General features: G+C 39.0%; 1 protein-coding gene across 1 annotated transcript in view; it reads right to left on the bottom strand.

Moving 5' to 3' along the window:
* LOC125483158 (chorion-specific transcription factor GCMa-like) overlaps window positions 1-18,589 on the bottom strand; it is a 28,700-nt gene extending 10,111 nt beyond the window's left edge. Inside the window, exons 1-2 of the mRNA XM_048597100.1 lie at window positions 18,491-18,589; window positions 16,153-16,405 (exon numbers count right to left, since the gene is read on the bottom strand). Of these exons, the coding sequence (XP_048453057.1) occupies window positions 16,153-16,405; window positions 18,491-18,589 (352 nt within the window). The remainder of the gene's footprint in view (window positions 1-16,152; window positions 16,406-18,490) is intronic.
* Window positions 18,590-23,705: the final 5,116 nt, after the last annotated feature.

Below are 23,705 nucleotides of genomic sequence, written 5' to 3'. Positions count from 1 at the left end.
ACCCAAGTGATCTACACACAACAAAAACAAAGTTGCTGGAAAAGCTCAGCAGGTCTGGCAGCATCTGTGAAGGAAAAATCAGACTTAAAGTTTTGGGTCCAGTGACCCTTCCTCAGAACAGCATCTGCATTTCTTTCGGTTTTTACCCCAAGTGACCTGCTTGGGCTACAGAGTCAACAAGACTGGGTTACACCCATTGGAAGATAAAGTGAGGGCGATCAAAGATGCCCTGGCTCCCACACCAGTACCAGAGCTTCGGTCTTTCCTTGGTCTGGTGAACAATTATGTAAAGTCCATACATAACCTGGCCTCCATCCTGGAACCTTTGCATTCAGTGGTGGCTTTAATACTAAGTGCATATAATTACAAGTTGGAACGCTATCAAAGAGACCAAGTAGCGAATGTGGATGCACTGAGCTGCCTCCCACAGGCAGATACACCACTAGTGGTACCACCACTGGAGGAGTCCATAATGATTTTAAATTTTCTGGACACTTCCACTCACAGCAGACAGTGTCAGACTTTAGTAGTGGAAAGATCTGGTCCTGACAAGACTGAAACAGCTGTTGGAATGGGGGAACCAAAGGGCTGTCACAACCAGAATTGAAACCTTTTTGGACCCAGAGAGACCAGGTCACAGTAGAGGACGGCATATTGTTATTGAGAGCAAGACTGATTGTCCCGAGCAAAGGTCACCACCAAATACTGGTTGAACTCCACCAGGGTCATCCAGGTCATCCATGAAAATATTGGCAAAAAATTGGCTGGTGGCCATGATTGGATACAGACATAGCTGCATTGGTGGGGCAGTGCCCAAAGTACCAACAATGACAAAAATTACTGCCAGCAGCTCCCCCACATTCATGGGAATGGCTGGGTAAACCCTGGATTCAGTTACACATCGACTATGCAAGTCCTTTCATGAGGCTAAATGTTCTTAGTCATTGTAAACGCACACTCAAAGTGGCTGGACGTGCATAGAGTTCATTTGTCAAACGTGGGGATGATGATAGAAAACTGTGTGCATCTTTTGCGATACACAGACTCCCAGAAGCGTTGATCACAAATAATGGGCCACCGTTTACCAGAAGGTAAAAACATAAGGACAGCTCCATACCATCTATCATCCAATGGTCTAGCAGAAAAAGCAGTCCAAACTTTGAAGGCAGGCTTGAAAAAACAGCCTACAGGTTCACTAACTTCACTGTCCCATTTCCTATTTGATTATCGGAACACCCCACAAGCAACTACAGGAATAGGCCCAGCAGAGTTGCTAACATGGAGAGGACTCTGTACCCGGTTAAGTCTGATCTCCCTGGACCCGGGGGAAGGGTGAAATGGCATCAGGAACACCAATGCCAGACACAAGACTCCACCAAGCTAGGGAGACAATTTAATTCAGGGAACAAAGTTTGGTGTAGGAGTCATAGGAATGATCCTGCATGGGTAACAGGCATGATTGACTCAAGGTCAGGTCCAGTGACATATACAGTATGGTAAGTGCGACTGTACTGAACAAGCACACGGACCACATGAAAGCTGCAAACTCACAAATGGTGTGGGAGCAACATGTGTCGGGCTCCTTAGCTGCCTTTCCAACTGTTCCGGAACCATGGGTTCTGCCCCTCCATCAAGCATTGAAGATACCTCAGAATCTGAAATGGACACGGCATATGTCGCCACCCTGATGCCTTTGCCACCTGAAGAGGAGAATGAATTCCTCCTGAGATGCATCAAGCAGAAGAGGTGAGCTACTGTGCATTACACACCACCTGTATCCAAGGCGGAGTTGGAGGAACCTGACCCAGTGCTAAAATACCCCAGGAGGAACTACAAAAATGAGAACTGGCCTTTGTCCTCAGACTCAGAGAGGGGGCGGATGTAGTGATTGTAATGAGGTCAGCTAGGTGGATCTCATAGAATATGAGTTCCCTGATTAGGGCTGTTAACCTGGTCTAATCAGGGAGCCCTGGCTGAGAGATATAAACAGCAGTGTCAGAGGTTCTGTTCACTCTGAGAGCTGGCTCTGAGGGAGCTAGATCAGTGTCAAGAACCTTCCACGTGTAAATAAAGGGTGACTTGGTGACAGCCTCAGTGGAATTATTTCAGTAGGGAGCAGGGATGACCAACTTCAGGCAATGCGGAGCTAGACTGAAAATTTGAATAAAAGCTTCCCTGAAGACACTTGGAAAGACCGAACTGAAGGCAGCGGTCAGCGGCCAAACCTTCAGCTTAGGACAACAAAGTGAGCAAAGTTTAATTTAAACCACCCTGCCCCACCAGGCCTCCCTACTCACTGCAACAACTGGTCTCTCGTCCAGTCAGAAGAGGAAGTTCCCATTGCAGATGAAGGAGTCATTTTAAATGCAGCCAATGGTATATGCCCCAGCTTCCTCACAGATTATGAGGCACACTGGTGAAGTCTCAGTTTTATCTGGGGCCTCTTTAAGAACAATCAAGCAAGGGACACATCTACTGTTAGAGAATGAAAATTAGAACTTTTTGGCAAAGAAGAAGTAACCCACTCAGGCTGGAAGTGGCAAAAACAAATTCTGGGATGGGAGAAAATTTTAAAAATACATACAGTTCAGAAGAAGCTAAGTGTAAACAGTGGAATCTTTCAAATCTTAAACCACTAACTAGAAAATGTACCACTGGAAAGAAAAGCCTGTACCTTTGTAGCATGTTTCAGAACCACAGGATTTCTTACAGTGCTTTACACACAGTTAAATACTTCTAAAGTGCAGTCATTATTGTAGGAAATGTGACAGCCAAAATTACACACAGGAAACTCATACAAACAGCATTATTATAAGGACCTTTTAGTTGATGTGTTTGGTTGGGGTGGATGTTAACCAGACCTGCTCTCCCAAATAGTGTCATTAAAACCTTTACACCCCCATGAGCAAGCAGATTGGCCTTCAGTTCAATGTCTCGCCTCAGTGTTTCTTTACTCAGATAGTAGTAAGGGCGTGGAATGCCCTGCCTGCAAAGGTAGTAGACTTGCCAACTTTAAGGGCATTTAAATGGTCATTGGATAAACAAATGGACGATAATGGAATAGTTTAGGTTAGATGGGCTTCAGATTGGTTTCACAGGTCGGCGCAACATCGAGGGCCGAAGGGCCTGTACTGCGCTGTAATGTTCTATGTTCTATGTTCTATGTTCACCTTCAAACTGCAGCACTGCCTTCAGTACTACACTGGAGTAGTGGTGATGCATGCTATTGCTACATAAAAGATGGAATAATTAGGCAATGAGCAAGACCATATAAAATTTGCCAAATTGGAGCTGAATTGATGCCAGCTTGTTGTCAGTGACAGATATAATAACACAGTTAAGTATATTCAGATCTGTTTTAAATCATCTCCCAAAGGATCAAAGTGCAGTCTAATTGCCAATTGATTAGATCATACAACTGGGAAACCATAAATGCAGAGTCTTATTAATTACGTACAAATTAGGAGCAGGAGGCAGATCACTCTGCCCCTTGAGCTTTCTCTGCCATTCAGTAAGATAACAGCTGATCAGATTATTTCACATTCCCATCTACCCCAATCTCCTTTCTTTATTCAATTCATTCATATCAATTTCCAAGAGTCTGATTGAGCTTTTTGCTTTTCCTTTTATTTATTTCTGTCAGTGCTGTACATCAGGATTCTGGTACATGTAAACTTTAATGTTTGAGTGAAGGGCATTATGGATTTTAGCTCTTCCATTGATGCTGTGTTTCAGCAAATGGCAACAATGCAGTAGAACATTGTAGGTTGAGCTGTGCTATCATCCTACCATTCTCAAATTCCTGTTCCAGGCATTCGCCTGGTGAGATCTCAAACATACAGCTATCAGTCACTTAATAACCAACTTTGTAACTGTCCTCAGCATGTTACAACTACAGCCAAAGGTGAAAAGTCAGAATTATTGTGGAAACTGTTCATTCTACATCGGGCATCATCTCTGAATTTCTCATTCACAAAACTTGGATACTCCCAATATATTCGGTTGACAGCAAAAAAAAACCTTGATATTTTGGTGACTTCCTATTATTCTACAGACACCTTATTGGTCATTGGTCATTTGGGACATCTGTACTTATGTTAAAGTATTCCTTTACAAAAAGCGTTGAAAGATCTAATGTCCCCTACAGGAACTTTAAAAATCTGACCTGCCCATTTGTGATTAATCTCAATCTGCCAGTTTCCATCTTTCCCCTCCCACTAAATAAACAGCCTTTGTATCTGTATAAACACAAAGAATGCTAGAGAAATTCAGCAGGCCTAGCAGCACCTGTGAAGATAGAAACTGAGTTAACATTTCAAGTCTGATATGATTCATCAGAACTTCGCTTTCATATCTGTAGAGTTGCTTCATGTAGTCTTTTCAAAACCTGATGTAAACCTTTTCTGGTATGGCCATGGCCATGTTTAATTTGTAATTTATTACATGGTTTTATAAATATGGAGATTTGGAAGAATTAAGCAGTAAAATCTAAATTGTGTTATTGTAAACAATTGTAAACACAAAAATGAGGAGCCACTCTGTTTTGTTTTGATTTGAATGTAATCAACTATGCCCTTGAACAGCAATCTTCAGGACAGTACCATGAGGATTCTTTCAAAATTAAGGTTTTCAAAATGCTTAACATTATTTTATTTTTGTTTACTTTTTGTGATTTTTGTTTACACTAAGCGTGTTAATGGTGTCAAGGGTAAGGAGGGGTTGCTGCACCCAATACTGTGAGGGAACATACACTTACAGGTCATGCCAAATCATCCTTTAATCTGCAATGATTTTTGATTCGATCAATTGCTTAGTGACAAATGAAAGTCCTTGAGAGTGAGGCAGCATTTGACCAAGAGTAGCATCAAAAGGCCCAAGTAAATCGAAGATAATGGGAATCAAAGAAATCTAATCATTGGCTGGAGTCATTTCATGCTCAGAGGAAAATAGATATGGGTGTTGGTGGCCAATCAGCTCAGCTTTACGGCTCTCTACAGGAGTTCCTCAGGGTAGTGTCCTAGGTCAATGATCTTCAGCTACTTCATCAATGACCCAGAATTGGGGACGTTCACCAATGATTACACAATGTTCAGCACCATTTTTAACTCCTCACATACTGAAGCATTCCATGCCACATGCATCAAGACCCTGTCTATATTCAACCTTGGTCTGATTCCTGGGAATTCAGCAATGAATCACTCATCTGTCTCCCTGGAGAGTTTCTGCTATCTACAAGGTGTCTGATGGGATACTCTCCACTTGCCTGGATAAGCCCAGGCCCAAAAGTAAAGAAAAAGCTAAAACCCACCCAGGAAAAAAGCAGCCCGTTGCCCACTAATGCTTGAAGGCCACAGTGGACGCCATCTACAATTTTCCAAGACTTTCCCTAAAGCACTTTTCAAACCCAAGACCTCCACTTGACTGGAATGAAAATTGACTCAGCTTCATGGGAAAATGGCAGCTCCATGTTACACAGTATTCTGTCGGCAAAAGTATTATCAATCCCTCATCAAGGATAAGTCAACATCCTGTAATGCTACCTAAGAGCCACATGGATGCATCTACATCACATGGACTGGAACAGTTTATAAATGTGGCTTAGCATGTTTGCAAGGGCAATCATGGATGAGCAATAAATATTTGCATTGCCATCAACCTTCACATTGCATGGATGAACAAAATCAATCAAATCATTCAAGTTAATTCCTTCTGATGTAAACAATACTCAGTGTGTATCAACACTTAATAATTATAAAAGGGACACAGGAGGGAGGGTCAGCTGAATCTGCAAGTTTAGCCATATCTCACCGAGTAGTGAGAATAATATTTGATGAATCTGAACATTCAATAAAGAATAAACAAAAAGCAAGGCTTTTGTTTCTTTCCCCAGTAGAAAAGAAAATATTTTTACAAATTCGTAACTCCTCAGTTGAACCATTAATACATGCCAAGTACCTGCAAGTACATGTAGCTTTCTGACTAAGCTATTCTAAACAAATAACAATGAGAAACCAATGCATTGTAAAATATTTACAAGTGAAACTTATATTCAAAAAGACATCTACACCACCTTCGTATCCTCAAAATGTCTTATGTCAATGGAAGTAGAGTTGGGCAGGAAAGTTGTGGCCATGATCTAGGTTTGATTAGGAGACTCAGTTATAACCCACCTGTAGCTACAGCATTCTCAGCTCATAGCAGGTTTCACCAATGAAAAATCTCTGCACTGTGGAATCATAGAGTCTGCCCTGGATTTTAAATTTGAATTGTAATCCAATGAAAAATGGAAAAAAGCAATAATCGCAAACACTTCTAGTTCCACTGCCAGAAGCAGTGTATCACCAGTAATATTTCCACAATCAATTTCACCCAATGTCTCCATAAGCAATATAACCCTTACTGGTGCAGCAGAATATAAGACATTTCACTGACTTACTGGAATAAATTGTAAACCATTCCAGTTTGGCCTGACTGAGATCTATTGTCTTTGCAATGATGCAATGACTCTGAAGAATTGCACTTTTCTTCCATTGCTGGTGCATAAGTCATCATCTAAGGAATAAGACTTTGAATAATTGGCATAAAGTATACATTAAAGCAAACTGAAATTCAGGTAAGGATTCAATAAACATACAGCAGTATGTCAATGCTACACCAACCTTGCACCATAAATAAATTGCAATTCCTCATTTTGTTGCAGTTGGTTTCAAAGGCGCTTCTGTACTTAATCCTTTAATTCAGACACCCTTTGACTCTTCCACCTTTTTAACCCTTGTGTGTTTCAAATGCCTAGACACAGCATGTAGTGTTTGAGAGTCTCACACCTGAGCAATGTGAGAATTTTTAATCAATTGCTATTTTAAGATGTATGTTTTAATATCACTGAGGGTTGTGTAACAGATGAAGTGAAGAAAGGTCCCAAACCAAAACGTCAGCTTTCCTACTCCTCTGATGCTGCCTGGCCTGCTGTGTTCCTCCAGCTCCACAGTGTGTTATCTCTGACTCCAGCATCAGCAGTTACTATCTTACTATCTCTAAGTGCAAGAGTCCATCTATTTGATGTGTTTTCTTGCTGATTTCATTACTACCAGGTTAAATACTGGCTGAACAAGTTTTACAAATGTTATGGGAAAACTATATTTCAAAATGGAGTTTGGAGAAGGTGCAGAGAAGGCTTACCAAGGTGTTTCCTGGCCTGGAGCGTTTTTTGTTATGAAGGGAGGGTGAATAAACTCAGATTGTTTTCACTGTTAAGAGAAGGCTGACCTCCTATCAACCCCAAGAGGGGAGACCTGATAGACATCTACAAAATTATGAGAGGCTTAGATAGGGTGGATGGTCAGAGGCTTTTTCCCAGGGTGGAAAGGTCAACTACAAAAGGGCACAGATGCAAGGTGAGAGGGAGAAAGTTTAGGGGAGAAGTGTGGGAAAAATTTTTCACACAGAGGGTGGTGGGTGCCTGGAACACACTGCCAGTGGAAGCGGGAGCATTAACAATGTTTGAGGTGCATCTTGATAGACACATGAACAGGAGGTGAACAGAGGGATAGAAACCATAAATGGGCAATAAGAAGGAGGTCTAAACAAGGATTAGAATCAGCGCAGGCTTGGTGGGCTGAAAGGCCTGTTCCTGTGCTATATTGAATTGTATTGTATTATTGTATTGTAAAATATGTAGGCAAATAATTGAATATACTGAGAGGTTTTAAGGCTTTCCTAAGAATATGGAATAGCCATATGGGCCTCTTCCTGTTCTTACTGAGGAATGTAGGTAAAAAGGATTGTAATTAGGATGACATGAACAAATTGAGAGAAATTAAGTAAATTCAGAAGTACTATTAAAGTTTTATAAAAGCTGTGGTTTAAAAGTCTGTATGTTAAAGGAAGAACTGGAACCCTTAACATTCAGAGGTCCGCCGAGCTGTTGAGAATGAGTTAGATTGAGAGAGAATGCAACAGATAGAATAGAAAATGTTAAAAGTACTCATTGGGTCTTATAGACAGCATCTGTGGAGAAACCAATTTCATCAGAACTGGAAAATGTTAGAAATGTAGTAGGTTGTGAGTGAGGGAAAGGGCTGAAGGTGGAAAAAGAATGAAAGCAATTTAGGATTGTTTGGAATGGGGGAGAGATCACATGATGGAGGGTTTCATGATGCAAGGCCAAAGGGAGCGAACATGGGACAAGGAACAAAATAAAAGAATTTGTCTTGATACGTCAATAACAGGATCCTGAATGGCCGCTTTTGGAAAGTAGAGGAATGAGAGAGAAACAAGACAGAAACAAACCATCAAAGAGAAATAAAACTATATAGCATCAGGGCTTCTGATCTAAAATTGTTGAACTCAGTGCTGAGACCAGAAGGTTCTATAATACACAGTCAAAAGGTGAGGTGCTGTTCGGTTAGGCTTCATTTGAACACAGCAAAAGACCAAGAAAAAAAAGGTCAGAGCAGGAGCATTATGGAGAATTAAAAGCTCAGTTAATTGCAAGTTCACGGTCCTGCTCGACGATTGAAAACAAAATGTTCTGCAAAGCAGTCACCAAGTCTGTACTTGGTGTCCCTAGTGTAGAACTGAATGTACTGAGTGATGATTTCAACACAATGGAAATGCAGGGCAGAGGAAAATGATATATCTTGGAAAATGTAGACATTGGGTGGAAATGAGAGAGAGAAGCAATAGCTACGATAGTGTAAACAAAATAAGGTGAGAACATCTATGAGCATGTTCAATTAAAGACCAAAGTTGGGAGTAGGATCATCTATCAGTTAGCAAAGTAAAGCTTCAAATTCAAAGTTAGTGCAACTTTCATACTTTAATCATTTGATCTGCACATTTTTAGTTTGGTGTCAAATGTTGGATATGGGAAAATAACTTAAAGCGCACTTTTCTTTCTTTCAGATAACTATTCAAACTGGCAATAATTGAATGTGTAAATATACAGATATTCCTACATTGGCTCATTTAAAAATGGTATATTTAGAAAATCTTAGGGGCTTTTTTGACTCTACAATGTCACTTGGATCATGCAATATAAAGGATGATGTTTATTTCCTGCTCTCACATTCTGACAGCTATTACAAATCTGAAGAAACTACTGGACAATTTCACTTGTCACTTTGGAAAGATGTTTTTTTAAAAAAGGAATGAATTAAAATTCAAGTAATTTTCTGATTTTTTTAATGGGATCTTATACCAATAACACACAATCACACAATACATTGAAAATCACCTGATGCCTCTAAAAATTATTCCAATTTTATGAAAGATACAAACTGAGTGTGAGTTTTTATCCGTCCCTTATTACAGTGTTAGAAAATGATAAGAATACTGTTCACAATTGCAGTTTCCTTTTGAAATCAGATCTGACTGATGTATGAAAACTCGTAAAGAACCACTTTTAGTTTTTTAATAAATAGAAAAGGAAAATAATTCTACTATTGAACTTTTGATACCAAAATATTACTGCTGTGTGCACAGTTTCAACACGCTCCACCAAAATATTCATCCCTGGAATTGACAGTCACTGAAAATGTTCAATCCCCATTGTTCAATCTTTCTCAATGTCCATGTGCAACAATTGAACAAAACCTATAGGTTTTAGAGAAATTATCTGTAACTTTATTTTTAATATAAATAAGATATAAAATCAGACCTGATTTTAATCCACTCAAAACCTGTCTTCTTCTACAGAGTTGACATGGTTTCCATTCTGTACATAGCCCTTGGTATACTAGTTGAGTTACTTCATAGGGCTCTTTTAAAAGGCATTTTGCAACAGTGAGAGTGCCTGATTATTTATTAATACTGCATGGTTTTATTACCAATAAACCCGAGAAATGCTCTTGTGCATCATTTTGACCATATTCAGCACAAAGATAAGAAAAGCATATTTCAGATGGAGCTCAGGCTAAACAATTGAATTAGACTTAAATAAAATAGTTCTTTTTCCCCACATGACCTGAATAACAGTAACATTGGTGCTAACTGATTATGAAATGGTATCACTGATTGTCAATCCAACCATTTCCAATGGTCACTTCATTTTTACCTTTGGAGAGTGTATTTCTGCTTGTCTATATTTTTAAAGTAAAAATTAGAAGTCAGAAAAATCTGAAACAGGGTGGAAACTGAATTTTGTCTTCATATATTATGGAATTTAATGTCAATGTAAAATGATAAAGGCCTGGTTTAGAAGCTACAAGAAGCTGTTTTAGTATCTTCTTTTGGCAAGATAACTATCATTTTATTTGAATTTTTGTTTTATTCTCTCGTGGGATGTGGGAATCATTGGTTGGCCAGGATTTATTGCCTATTCGTAGTTGTCCTTAAGAAGGGATAGTGGACTGCCTTCTTTAACCACTGCAGTCTATGTCTGTAGGTTGACCCACAATGATCGTAGGGAGGGAATTCTAGGATTTTGATCCAGAGTCAGTGAAGGAAAGGTAACATATTTCCAAGTCAGGATAGTGACTGGCTTTGAGGGGAACTTGCAGATGGTGTTGTTCCCATGTATCTGCTGTCCTGGTCCTTCTAGATGGAAGTGGCCATGGGTGGTACAGTAATTTAGTTATCAAAATAACAATTTATCTTCCTTTGTTATAAGTAATGAGTTATTTCTGTAACATCTGATTTGGTTAGAACAAGCCACTTTTTACTAACCTGCCTGTGATAAAATGCTAGGACAATGAATTAACATCTTTGCTGGATGCAAAGTTAGGTAAAGTGATTGGCTAAAACTCAGTATTATGCAAAAACCCTGATCAAACATGTCAAATATTTCAAGGCTAATAAATTAATTTGATTTAGTCTTAATTTACATTATTACCATCATCAATTCCAGTAGTTGATAAACTACCACATGTTAATTCAAAAGTACTACTTAAACAGTTCAAGTATGGAATGTAATTCCACATTATAAGTTTGTCATGCTGATAAAGAGGTTGTTCCTTATGTTTAAATCATGTACCAAATGGAGTTGTACATTGCAAAGGCAACTGCACTTATGCTTACTAATTAATGGCTGTTTGGCAATGTTGACCAAAATTCCTCAGTTTAATTATTTCACCTGACATCTGCCAGGACCTCCCACAATTTAAGCTGTGATTATGGTGGTACTCAAAACAGACTGAGCTTTTGAATGACGCATGTTGCACTGTTGTCTATTGAACACATTTAACGATATTATTGTTTTGTTTCTCTTCATTGACATCTACGCACCTTTTCTTTTGTGTCCAGGATTTTATACAAAATACTTATAAGTTTTATTTCAGGCAGTATGAATATGCAAAGTAAAAGGCAGGTGCACAGCAATAATTATTTCTAGCTTCAGAAATCTCCATCAGATGGCCCGTCCATACTTTTCGTTACTCTATCCACTGGGTTGATATCTAACTATGAACTACCTCAAAATGTCCGAGGAATAAGACCATCCTTGAGTATAGATATTAATCTGAGATCTCATTTATTGTTCAGGCAGACATTAAATATCTGACTGTACTATGGCTCAAAGTGTTGGAAGTCATTCTAATATTCTTGCCACAATGTCTTTAATAACAAATATCAAAAGTGTTTGTTTCAGCTTTGTTCCATTGGTAGTGAGCTGAAGATGAGTCATGGGGTTTTGGCTTTTGTGTTTTATCTCCTGTTTAAGGATTAAGCACTTGATCTAGGCTGACATTGCAATGCCATCTTTAGGATATTATTAGACAAAGTCCTAATCTACCTATTCTCATGGTTGAACTGGACAGCAAAGACTCTTGTTAGTTAGTTGATGAATATCTTCTTGAGTGCTGGCCCCCAGTTTCCTTCATTTTATGCTCTCAAAATGAACGTACCAATTCATTGAATTTATGTCATATTTCTTGGAACTTGCTTGTGATTCCAGATCCACAGCAACGTGGCTAACTGACTCTCCCTCTGAAATGGCCCTAGCAAGCCATCCAGTTCAAGGGCATAATGTATGGGCAATCACACTCACATCCCGTTAAAGAATAAAGAAAAAAAATTAAATCAAACTAATCAAAAATAATTAACGTTGTTGTTGTGAAGTTATTTCTTCTTTCTAGGAGTGGTCTTTAGAAATTTTAGTTTGAGATTACATTTGGAACTTATGATTCCCTGAAAGCTCATTAGTTCATCTACTACCCCAGAAAGGCCAAATCCCAGAGTGTATTTTCCCCTAAATTTGTTTATTCCTCTAGTATTTATTTGAATTTAATGGAGGAAAGGGCCCTGGTAAGTTGCACCATTAAATGGACAGCAAGTCATAGAATGATAGATTCATAGAAGAGTATGACACGGAGGGAGACCATTTGGCCCATTGTTATTTGAAAATGTTTGCATAGATTCAGTCTAGTTAATCCCGTAGCCCCACTTTTATTCCCCATATCCCTGCAATTTATCCTCCTTGAAGTATTTAGAAAAGTTCTCTTGGAAAGCTCCATTGAGTCTGTACCCATTACCTCACAGCAAAAACTAAATTCTAATCATTTGTTATGTAAAAATGTCTTCCTTACAACACTATTGGTTCTTTTGTTAAACACTATAAATTTATGCCCTCTCTACTTACTTGAGCTAAATCTTATATGATTTTGAGCACACCTGCCAAATTTCCTCTTTGGTTTCTTAGCTCTAAGAATAAGAATCCAAGCTTCTACAGTCTCTCCACGTACCTGCAATCCCCACTATCTGCAACCGATTGAATAAATTTCTTCGATGCTTTCTCTAAAGCTACTCATTCCCTTACATTTCTTATAACGCAAACAGTGTAGGCATAGCATGTTGTGGAAAATATAGCCACAATAGTTTTCATTTCCTTTTTGTTTCTTTTGAAACACACAGTGTTCATTTTCTAGATCTGAAAGAAAGTATAGGTTATTTTAGCTACTTAAATCGGTGATGGAGATTCCATTCATCTGGCAACTAATAAATACTCAAATGGTCATGAACTCCTCAGCTTCTTTACAATCTCTTTTCCCAAATAAAGCCTATTTCAAATCCTATAAGAAAATCTAAATGAAAATTGCTAGACATTTTTGGATATAACAGAATGTGTATTTGCATTCTGTTAGTGATGCAAATGAATTGTTCAATTAAAATGTCATCAAATGTACAGTTTGCCAAGTAATATCTTCCATTTTAAAATAAATATTTGAGTGACTTATTATTTAATGAATCATAATTCTCTGCTTATTTAATTACAGCTTGCATCATACATTTCACTAATACTCAGAATCATCGATGATTAGAGAACCTAACAAAGCTATCGACCCATTCTGTTTGTGACAGCTTTCTACAAAGCCAAATCAAAGCCACCACTACTGCCCTGAAGTAATGGGTACAGATTCAATGGTAGTTTGCCAAGGGAACTTTTCTAAATACTTCAAGGAGGAGAAATTGCAGGGATATGGATGCTGCCTGACCTGTTCTATTAATATTTTCTCTGTGTCTACTCTATAAAAACCTTTTATAACTTTATAGACCTGTATTAAATCACACTTCAGTCTTCTCTTTTCAGAAGAAAAGCTTATTCACCCTTTCCTGAAAAGTATAACCTAGCCTCACTGTTCTGGTGTATTTGGTCCATTTTTTTGTATGTCCCTATAAGTTCCTATTAGTTAAAGATTCATTTAAAAATATCAAATAGTTTGAACATTCTCCTTTATTAGATTTGTCTAGTTACCCAAATTGAGTAGTGAAAATAGAGAATTTCATTTTGACTATGTTTTAAATACTTTGTGAATAATAGGAATGATCGGTTTCACAAGTTTCCCTTTATTCTGTTTAACGATAATCATAAAAATGAAAAGGGAAGGAGAGAAAACAATTAAAATAAGTGAAGTGACCACAGAATTGATGGAAATGCAATAAGATGCTATTGTCTTCCTCTGCTTCAAATATTTATCCAAAATGAGCAATAATGTCTCTATCAACCACTTCTACAGCAAACACTTTTCTACTTAAGGGAATTTCTTCTAACACTTCACATCACAAGCAGTGATTTTCTAAACAATACCATTGTATTTCTTTAGTCACTTCAACTAAATCCATCATTATTTGTTGAACTTCTTTAAATTTTATTTTGGCCATGTTGGCTTCAAGAGAAATAATTGGAAGAGCTATTTTGCATTTGTCTGAGTTGTTATGAACTTCCTGAAAATATCTGTTTTAAACACGGTGCTAAACTATATTCAGACAAATAAAATTCCAAAAATTATGCATTGACGAATGAATAAAATAACAATTTCCCAAACCTGCCATCACCTCGACGAATCTCTGCTACAAACTGTTAATAGTTTTAAAGCTAATTCTAGAATGGAGAATATAAAAATATACATGATGCAAGGAATGATTGGAAGAACTATTCCGCGTTCATCTGAGTTGTCATGAACTCTCTGAAAATGTCTATTTTAAACACAGTGCTAAACTAGATATAGATAAACAAAATTCCAAAAATTATGCATTGACAAATGAATAAAATAACAATTTCCCAACCCTGCCATCACCTTGATGAATCTCTGCTACAAACTGTTAATAGCTTTAAAGCTAATTCTAGAATGGGGAATATAAAAATATGCATGATATGCCATTCCCGATGCTTTGTAAAATTTATCTTTACTTCTGTATTCCATCCTAATATTTACAAAACCCAAAATAGTTTTGGTTTTCCAGAATAGCTTTATATATCTGTATTTGCACACCACAACAATACATTTAAGTAAACTTGTCTTATGTTGTAACAAAATTCATACTTGAATTGCCAATGAGCAAATGATGAAATGATCATGGTTTCCTGCACTTACTTTACCTAAACTATGATTGACAGGATGAGCCCTTATTCACTGTCCACATCTCTGCCCCCAAATTCCCCCTTTTTCTATGGATTTACCCTGATTCATTTCATTGAAACTCAGGGACAGACAGGGTGGCAAAGGAAATTAGATCAGATATGGAAAGAAGTTGGAAAAGGAGCTAATTTGACATACGTACAACAACAGGGAAATCATGAGTATAGTTTTCCAGCAATGAAATCCCAATGTTAATATTTAACTTATTGTCACAGTATCTCTTTGGAGTAAAAACATAACAGCCCTGGATTAAAATATGATCTCCATCTTGGGAATCTAGATATTCATGCTTTGTAGGGTTGCATCTCATCAATGTGGCAGTGATAGGAGACTGCATTGGAACTTTCAAGACCATTATAATTTGTAATAGCGCAGCGATAATCAGACCTCAGTCTGGTTAACAAACATGTCAAAACTATTTTAGACATTTTCCTGTGCTTTAATAAGTTGGCTACTGCACTGAGTAATACAATCTCTTTTACCTAAAAGTACCTGGAGGATAGGACCCAGAAACAAGACATGTATCCCAACTGGTTCATATTGATGTTTTTGTTCTATTCAAGTCTCTTCCCATCCCTCCTTGCCTAACACTATCAGCATAACCTTCTAATTCCCTTTTCCCTCATATCCTTAAAAGTATCTGGATTATTTGCCTCCCAACCACTCCCTGTGGTGGTGAGTTCCAGATTCTCACAATGCTATGGATAAAATACTTTCTAAGTAATTCCTAATTTAACTTTTTGATGATTGTCTTACATTAATGGCCTCTGTTTTGTCTCTAGCCCTTTCTCTGTTTTGCTGAATGGTCATCAATATGAAATGTTAATTGTTTCTCTCTACAGATGCCGCCTGACCCGTTCTTTTAATGCTGTCTCAATATCTACTCTATGAAAGCCTTTTAGAACTTTATAGACCTGTATTAAGTCACACTTCAGACTTCTCTTTTCAAAAGAACAGTGGCCTAGCGTATTCACCCTTTCCTGAAAAATACAACCTAACGTCACTGTTCTGGTGTATTTGATCCATTTTTTGTATGTCCCGATAAGTTCCTCTCAGTGTAAATATTCATTTAAAAACATCAAATGGTTTGAACATTCTCCTTTATTAGATTTACCCAAATCGAGCAGTGAAAATGGAGAATTTCATTTTGAATATGTCTGGAGTACAAGAATAATGAGTTTCACAAGCTTCCTTTTATTCTGGTTAACAATAATCACAAAAATGAAAAATGAAGAGAAAACAATTTAAAATAAGTGAAGTAACCACAGAATTGATGGAAATTTGATAAGATGCTACTCACTTTGTTGTTTCTGCCGTGCCTTATCACATATGGCAGGTCTCTGATAGATCTTTTTCCCATCAGGCAGGGTGCAATCGTTGCTGCAAAGTACTACTCCTAAACAGGATTTCTTCAGAATGTGGCAGTTGTGGTTGTTGGTATTCCTCATGGCCCATCCACTCTGATGCCTCTGTGCATTTTTATCATCAGCACTATAAATAAATTTAACATAGGAATCTGTCCATTCCTGGAAACGATCCAACTGATGCACATCCTTTAAAGAAAAATTAAACAATGAACGAAAGTTTTTAAAAAAAAAGATAAAGACATATGCATTTAATCACAATCTGCAACGAAAATGAAAATATCAGGAATGCCTCTAATGTGAAGGGTTATTTATTACCATGTCTCTAGTTTGGCAAAATCGTCCAAAAATAAAATTATAATTTTTTTATAGGTGATTTTAGTGTAAAACAAAATTATAATGAAAATTACTAACTAATACATCTGCACTAAAACAGTATAACTTTTAGCAGCAAAGAATTTTGCATCAAGAATAATGCTTTTGACAGAAATCTTAATGTAATAGACCTTGTATCAGACAGTAGTCAATAAATTGTTTAGTATAATTGACTTAAAGCAATTGACTCTGTCATGTTTCCAGGTGTTGGGTTTGGATCTGAATATGCTTTAACAGGATATCACTCATCCATTTTTATCTTTCCCGACTCTTGTGTTATTTTAAAAGAAATTCTTAAATTCATGTCATTTCATTTTTCAACTGATGCAGAAATAACTGATAAACATTTTTGTGGTGACTTTTAACAGTTCTGATTAAAGCATAATGTTTTAATCAATGGGAAATGTTTCATGAAGTAGGGTGTCTGACACAGAGCAGCTGAATTAATTTATACAGGGCTAAAAGATGCTAAGCATTCTAGATTAACAAAGGACAAACTTGCATTTGTATAGCCACTGTCATATCCATCCGAAGTACTTCAAGGCAACTTGAACTGCAGTTTTTTTTTGTGTTACAGGGGCAAATGTGGTAGCCAAATGAACTTCCCAGCTCCCTTTCAAATATTGCTTTTAAATCCAGTCATTACATCCCACCCTAAAGATAACATTTTTATGGCACTGTTGCCTGGTTGTAATGGAAGGGTCCCAGATGATGTGTTCAAGTCCTGAGAGTGGCTACCACTATCCGCCCAAAGGCCAGTTCCCTACCGCCCGCATCAAACTTACAACTATCATTCAGTTCAGCTCTCCTACGAAGCAGGCTTGGAAAACATATAGTAGTTAGTTCACAGTAGAATGAGACAGGAGTCTACATTAAGACTTTAACAATAGTAATCACTTGTCTATTTAATATTTAGGGGTCAGCCATCTAATACAGGTTGTGCATTTGCCATTTGCTCTGAAGGTAGTTTTAGCGCGGTCCCTTTGTGACACTTAGGTCAGAAAAAAAATCGAAATATTCTTTAGGCAAACGTTTCGCAAAATGTACAAACGATTGTAAGAAAAATAAAACAGATTTCACAACTTTAAAGTGAGGAAAGAGTGTAAGAATGCGCTTTGGAATGGACGGAATATTTTGGTCGAGAATGACAACACCTTAGTGAGTAATACATAAGGCGGGTGCACGCCTTTCGGGCGATTCTAGGTTTTTGTTTTAACGAATCCATTCGGATTTGTTATGACACACCTCAGCGGAAAGTGAGACTTGAACCCAAACCTTCAAACCCTGAGGTTGGGACACGACCACTGCTCCACAAGACCTTTCTGACGACCCTATGCTTGCCCCTCACACGCTCCGAAATGTACATAGACCTTCTAAATGCGAGAAGTTCTGGAAATGGTTGAGTTCAATGCAATGAGATTAATAAAGGGTCACTAAGAATCTGAAATTAAAACAGCAAATGCTGGAAATACGCAACCGGTCAGGCAGCATCTGTAAAGAGAAATATCCGAACGTGGACTTTTTTTCTCTGCAGCCAGATCTGAAAGTGTTCTGAAAGGTCACTGCACCTGAAACGTTAACTCTGCTTTCTCTCGACAGACGTGCTGAGTTTTTCCAGCAATTTCTGTCTTTTTTTTCAGTTTCTAAAAGACTTGAGCTCGGGCTGTCACTTCACATTGAAGTAGCGAGTAAATGGTTTCATGCCTAGAATGCCTTTTCATGCCTTTTCATGCCTAGAACCAGTTACCCATGTTGCGCTTTAGATAGAATATCATGGTCCTTAACTGTACGTGCTTGAGAATGGAGGCAGCACGTTAAAGTTACAGGTTACATCCTGATGTAAAGAGAAAGGCTTGGTGTTGTGGGGCAATATCCTGGTCCAGTGTAAGACACACTCACCTGGGGCAGTTTGGGGTCGTTGATGTCCCAGGATATAGGCGATTCCAGTGCAGAGATGTAGTCGGAGTCGGGGAAACAACGCTCCCCGCTTTTCAACATCCTCCCGGCTGGTACAAACTCGAAGGAAAATGCTTGTTTCTAACCTCTTGCAAAAACCCCAGAACCGGTTTAGCCGAGAGGTTTGAATTCCCCTTCTGAAAAGGAGATCGAAGATAAGTGTCAATTCTGCATAGCTGACAAAGACTTGTTCCCAGCTATAACGTAAACTATTCCATGGAACAGAGGGCACAATTCAGACAAATGGTTTACCTGCGCAAAGGAAAGCAAATAAACTTAACAAACGAAACGTTTCTCTCTCCCTCGTAGCATCTTCCTCAACAGAAGCGTCAACTCATCAATAAAATCCAGGTGAAGTGCAAGGGGAGCAGTGATCTTGTGCACCGGTCTGAAGGATTGTGCAGAACTGAATAAATTTAATCCCATTCCCAAATGGATTGATACCACAAGTTTTGTATCTGCCTGGATGCTAAGAAGTTTATCTCACCTCAGACAGAAAAAAAAAGCAAATCCCTGGCAAATAACACACCATTAGAAAAATTGCCTAGGAAACACTATTGGGAAACTAAAGCTACACAAAATTTGGGTGAGTACATTTAAAAGCATCTGGGCAAGCAACTGCAGAGAATTTTGAGAGATAAGGGAAACAGAAACTGAGCTGTCAATACCAATAGAATCTGTGAGGAGAAAAACCGAGAGAACTGCGGATGCTGTAAATCAGAAGCAAAAACAGAATTTCTGCTGGAAAAACTCAGCAGGTCTGGCAACATCTCTGAAGAGAAAGTACAGTTGATGTTTCGGGTCCGGTGAGCCTTCCTCAGAACTTAAAGAATAAGATCAGTTTTGGATGGGAGATGCCCAAGCTCTGATACTCAGCCAGGAGAAGTTGCTGTATCGCTTTACCTGACTACAGCCGGCTCTGAGGAAGCGATTGCCCTGTCCGCCCAGCCAGAATGACTGAAGTTCCGAGCTGAAGGGAACAGCAGCCTGAGTGAGTCACTCACTGCCAGAACAGGAGTCGCAATTTTCCTCAGAACAGCAACTCGATCGCATGTCATGCAAATAAGTTCCGCACTCTGTCCAATGAGCGGCTCACAAGGGACCGAGTTGAGGTTTGGTTCGAAGAAGGACGAAAAAGAATCATTTCACTTAAACTGACAGGTAGAGAGCGCAGGGGCGGTGGTGGAATCCGACACGTTCTCTAGTTAAACATAAAAAGTAGTATTAGTGTCTCGAGTGTTTAAGCAACCAGCTGGCCCATAGCGACATGCCCCTCGTTCTTAATAGCCCCCAGAGCAGGCCCTTGGCTGGTAGGTGCTGGAGCTACCTTGGTCCCTATGGATCACTTGTCCCCACTGGACCTTCACCTGCTAAAGTGGAGGAACCCACCAGTGTGGATCACTCCTGTACTTGCTGTGTCTTGTTCACAGTGGACAATACCTTAGTATGCTGAAAGATATGCTTGTGTTCCTCACTTCCTTGAGAGGTAGGAGCCTAAGAATAGAATTTCGAGCAACTTTCACTTGGATAGCACCTTTGCATAGAGGCTAGGAGCAGGAGAAGGCTATTCAGCCCTTCAAGCCTTTTCCACCCATATGATCCACCATATGTGGCTTATCCTCTACCTCAATGTCATATTTCCACATTCTCCCTCTAGCCCTTGAGGCCTTTAATGTCTAAAAATGTATCCATCTCTTTCTTGAATATATTCAGCAACATAGCCTCCTCAGCCTTCTATTGTAAAGCATTCCACAGCACTTTCACAGGATTGAAAAACAAATATCAAGTCAAAAACAGGACTCTCTTGACCAAATATTTGGTCCAAGAGTAGGTTTTGAAGGAGCATCTTGAAAAGAGTGGAACTGGCTGGTGAGTCAAATCATTTCAGGAAGAGTATTCCAGAACCAAAAGCACAGTAGTGGGGAGAAGGAATTGGGCTGCACAGTGACTAGAGTTGGAGGAATGTAGAGTGCCCAAGGGAGTTGTCAGACCAGAGGAAATTACAGAGATGGGAAGGATTTGGACTGGACAGTGAAAATAAGTTAGCACACCAGTGCACCTATGATCTATCCACAGAAAAGACCCTGAGCTTCCATTTGCTTGCTACTTCAACACGCCACCATGTTCTCTGGCCAACATTTCTATCTCAGGCTTTCTGGAGAGCTCCAGTGAAGCTCAGCACAAGCTGGAAGAATAGCACCTCATTTTCCACTTGGGAACTCTGCAGCCTTCTGGACTTAATATCAAGTTCAACAATTTTAGGGCTTGAGCACCTTTCCCCATGATTTCCCCCAGCACCACACACCAGGCCTTGTCACCACATGAGCTGCCACCACACAATACCCCTTGTCAGCTACTAATAGTTCTGGTTACCAGCTATTAATTTCCCCCAGACTGACCTTTAATTCCCTTGTCTGTCCAACTGTTCTTTTCTCTCTTTGGGCTCTATTTCCATCTATCATTTACTGTCTCCTCTCCCCCATGCCATCTTCTGTATAAAAACCATTCTTTTCCTAGCTACCATCAGTTCGGAAGAAGAGTTACTGGACACAAAATATTAACTCTGATTTTTCACCACAGATGCTACCAGACTTGCCGAGATTTTCTGGCAATTTCTGTTTTTATGACACACTAGTGGGCCAGGTGCCAAAGTAAGTCAGCAAAAACATGGGTGATGAATCATACAGCTGCCTCCTGGATTGAAGGTGTTGTCGTATGAGGAAAGGTTGAGTATGTTGGACTAATTTTCTTTCGTACTTTTAAAAACAAGATGGGATTCTATTGACATGATGAAGGTTGTTTGGGAGCTTGACAGGGCAAATGCTGGGACAATGCTGGAGGATCTAGAAATAGGGATAGAGTTAATAAACAAAACGCCTCCTTCTTAAGATGGAGATGAAGGGAAATCATTCCTGTCAGAGGCTTATTAATCTTTAGAATCCCCTTTCCCCGAGAACAGCGGAGCCTGGGTCAGTAATTGAATTCAAGATTGATTTAGACAGATTTTTGTTTGACAAGGGAGTCAGAGATATGGGGAATAGGCAAGGTATTGGAGTTGATGCCGCAATCAGATCAGCAGTGATTTTATTGAATGTAGACAGATCAGACTTAGTTCAGGATCAGGCCTATTCCTGCTCCTATTTCTATTCTGTTATGGATCTTGGAGCAGATTGCAAAATGTCTCGCAGTATTTGAGTTAGCTCACATTTATGAGAGGGGGGGGAGAAGATAACATGGAGGTAACAAAAGCATGGATACTGATTTTGTCAGCAGTTAAACTGAGGGAGTTGTGGTGACAGCCATCATTAAGGATATCTTTGTGATGAAGAACGTTTGGATTCAATTCTTAGGGTCAGAGAGAAATCCAAGCTTGTGAACAGTTTTGTTCAGCCTAAGGCAGTTGGGGCAAATGGTCAAGGAATGAAGATTATGACAATGGCCCAAATCTTTCCATTTCCAGATTGTTAGATTGCAAGATGCATATTGAGACCCAGGGAAATCACGATGTAGGTTAGTTATACTCTATATTAATGACTTGGGTGCAGGGATGGAAGGTACTATAGCAAAATGTTCCGGTTACCCTAAAATAAGTGGGACAGTAAGTTGCAATCAAAAAGGACGAAAAGAATTATTTCACTTAAACCGAAAATCAGATATTTTTAAATGGAGATTGATAGGTTAGGAGGATGAGCCAAAGTTTGACAGATGTAATGACAATGTGCATAAGAGTTAGGTTATCCATTTTGGTCAGAAGAATAGAAAGACAACTTATTAGCTAAATGGAAAGAAATTTCAGGATGCTTCAGTGCAGAGGGATTTGGGTATCCTTATTTGTGAATCATGAAAACTAGCTGGTATAGCTGGTAATAAGGAAGACAAATGGAATTTTGGCTTTTATTGCTAAAGGAATACAGTATAAAAATAGGAAAAGTAGGGCTGCTGTAACTGTACAAGGCATCGGTAAAACCCCACCTGGAGTGTTGCGTACAATTTTGGTCTCCTTATTTGAGGAGGGATGTATTTGTATTAGAGGCAGCTAAGAGGAGGCTCACTAGATTGATTCCAGAAATGAGGGGTTTGTCTTGTGAAGAGAGATTGAGCAGTTTAGACATATACTCTCTGTAGTTTAGAAGAATGAGAGATAATCTAATTGAGTTATATAAGATGCTAAAGGGGATTGACAAAGTAGATGTTGAAAGGATGTTTTCTCCTGTGGGGCAATCTAGAACAAGAGGTTAAAATTTTTAGGATAAGGGGTAGCAGACTTAAAACAGAAATGAGGAGAAATGACTTCTTTCAAAAGGTTACGGATCTGTGTCACCATCCCAGAGTGTGGTGCATGCCAGGACATCAAGTAAATTTAAGGAGGAGATAGGCAGATTTTTAATTATTAATGGTTTGAAGAGTAATGGGGAATGGGAAAGAAAATGGAGTTGAAGCTGAGATGAGATCAGCCATGATTGTATTGAATAGTGGAGCCGTCTCAAGGGACTGAATTGACCTTCCTGCTGCTAGTTCTTATGTTCTTGTGACCTCCATGGGAATTGCTTGGGAAGTTTAAACTTCTAGCATGCAATTGCCATGCTCTATGGAACCATCAGCAAAAGTCTCTGACTCTGAGTTAGACTCAGATTTATCTGTCTACCATTTCTTGAGTAACTGCACAACACGAACTGCCCCTCTCCCCACTAATAAACTTACTCTGATCCCGTAACTTCCCCTGACAGTCCCCAACTAACCCTTCCCTAAAATCTTTCCCCAACCCATGGGTTTCTTCCAATTCATTCTGACCTGACTGACTCCCCCTAATCTCAAATCCTGACCGCCAAGTTTCTCCTTGACAACCTTACTACCCCATCAATGCACCACCTCTTGACTTCTCCTTCAGGCCACATTACCCGCTGATTTGACTACCTCATAAAGATCCACTACTCAACAGGTTCAGCCCCAAATCAATGATCGATCTTGGCCCAACACAATGAGTCACATCTCCTACCCTACCCACCTATCAGCTCACATGTCATTCTGCCCAACTTCACACTTCCTAGTCACTAACATTTATCCACTGCCTCAGTCACTAACATCCACATCAACATTGAAATTTACCACAAAACAGCTAGTGTTGTAAGAAGGAGGGGGCATGTTGTGTCTTTCCCCC

This window comes from Rhincodon typus, chromosome 5 (genome assembly GCF_021869965.1).
Source record: "Rhincodon typus isolate 14 chromosome 5, sRhiTyp1.1, whole genome shotgun sequence".
NCBI classification, from domain to species: domain Eukaryota; kingdom Metazoa; phylum Chordata; class Chondrichthyes; order Orectolobiformes; family Rhincodontidae; genus Rhincodon; species Rhincodon typus.
Note: the sequence above shows the minus strand (reverse complement) of the source record. Positions and strands in the feature narration are given on the sequence as shown.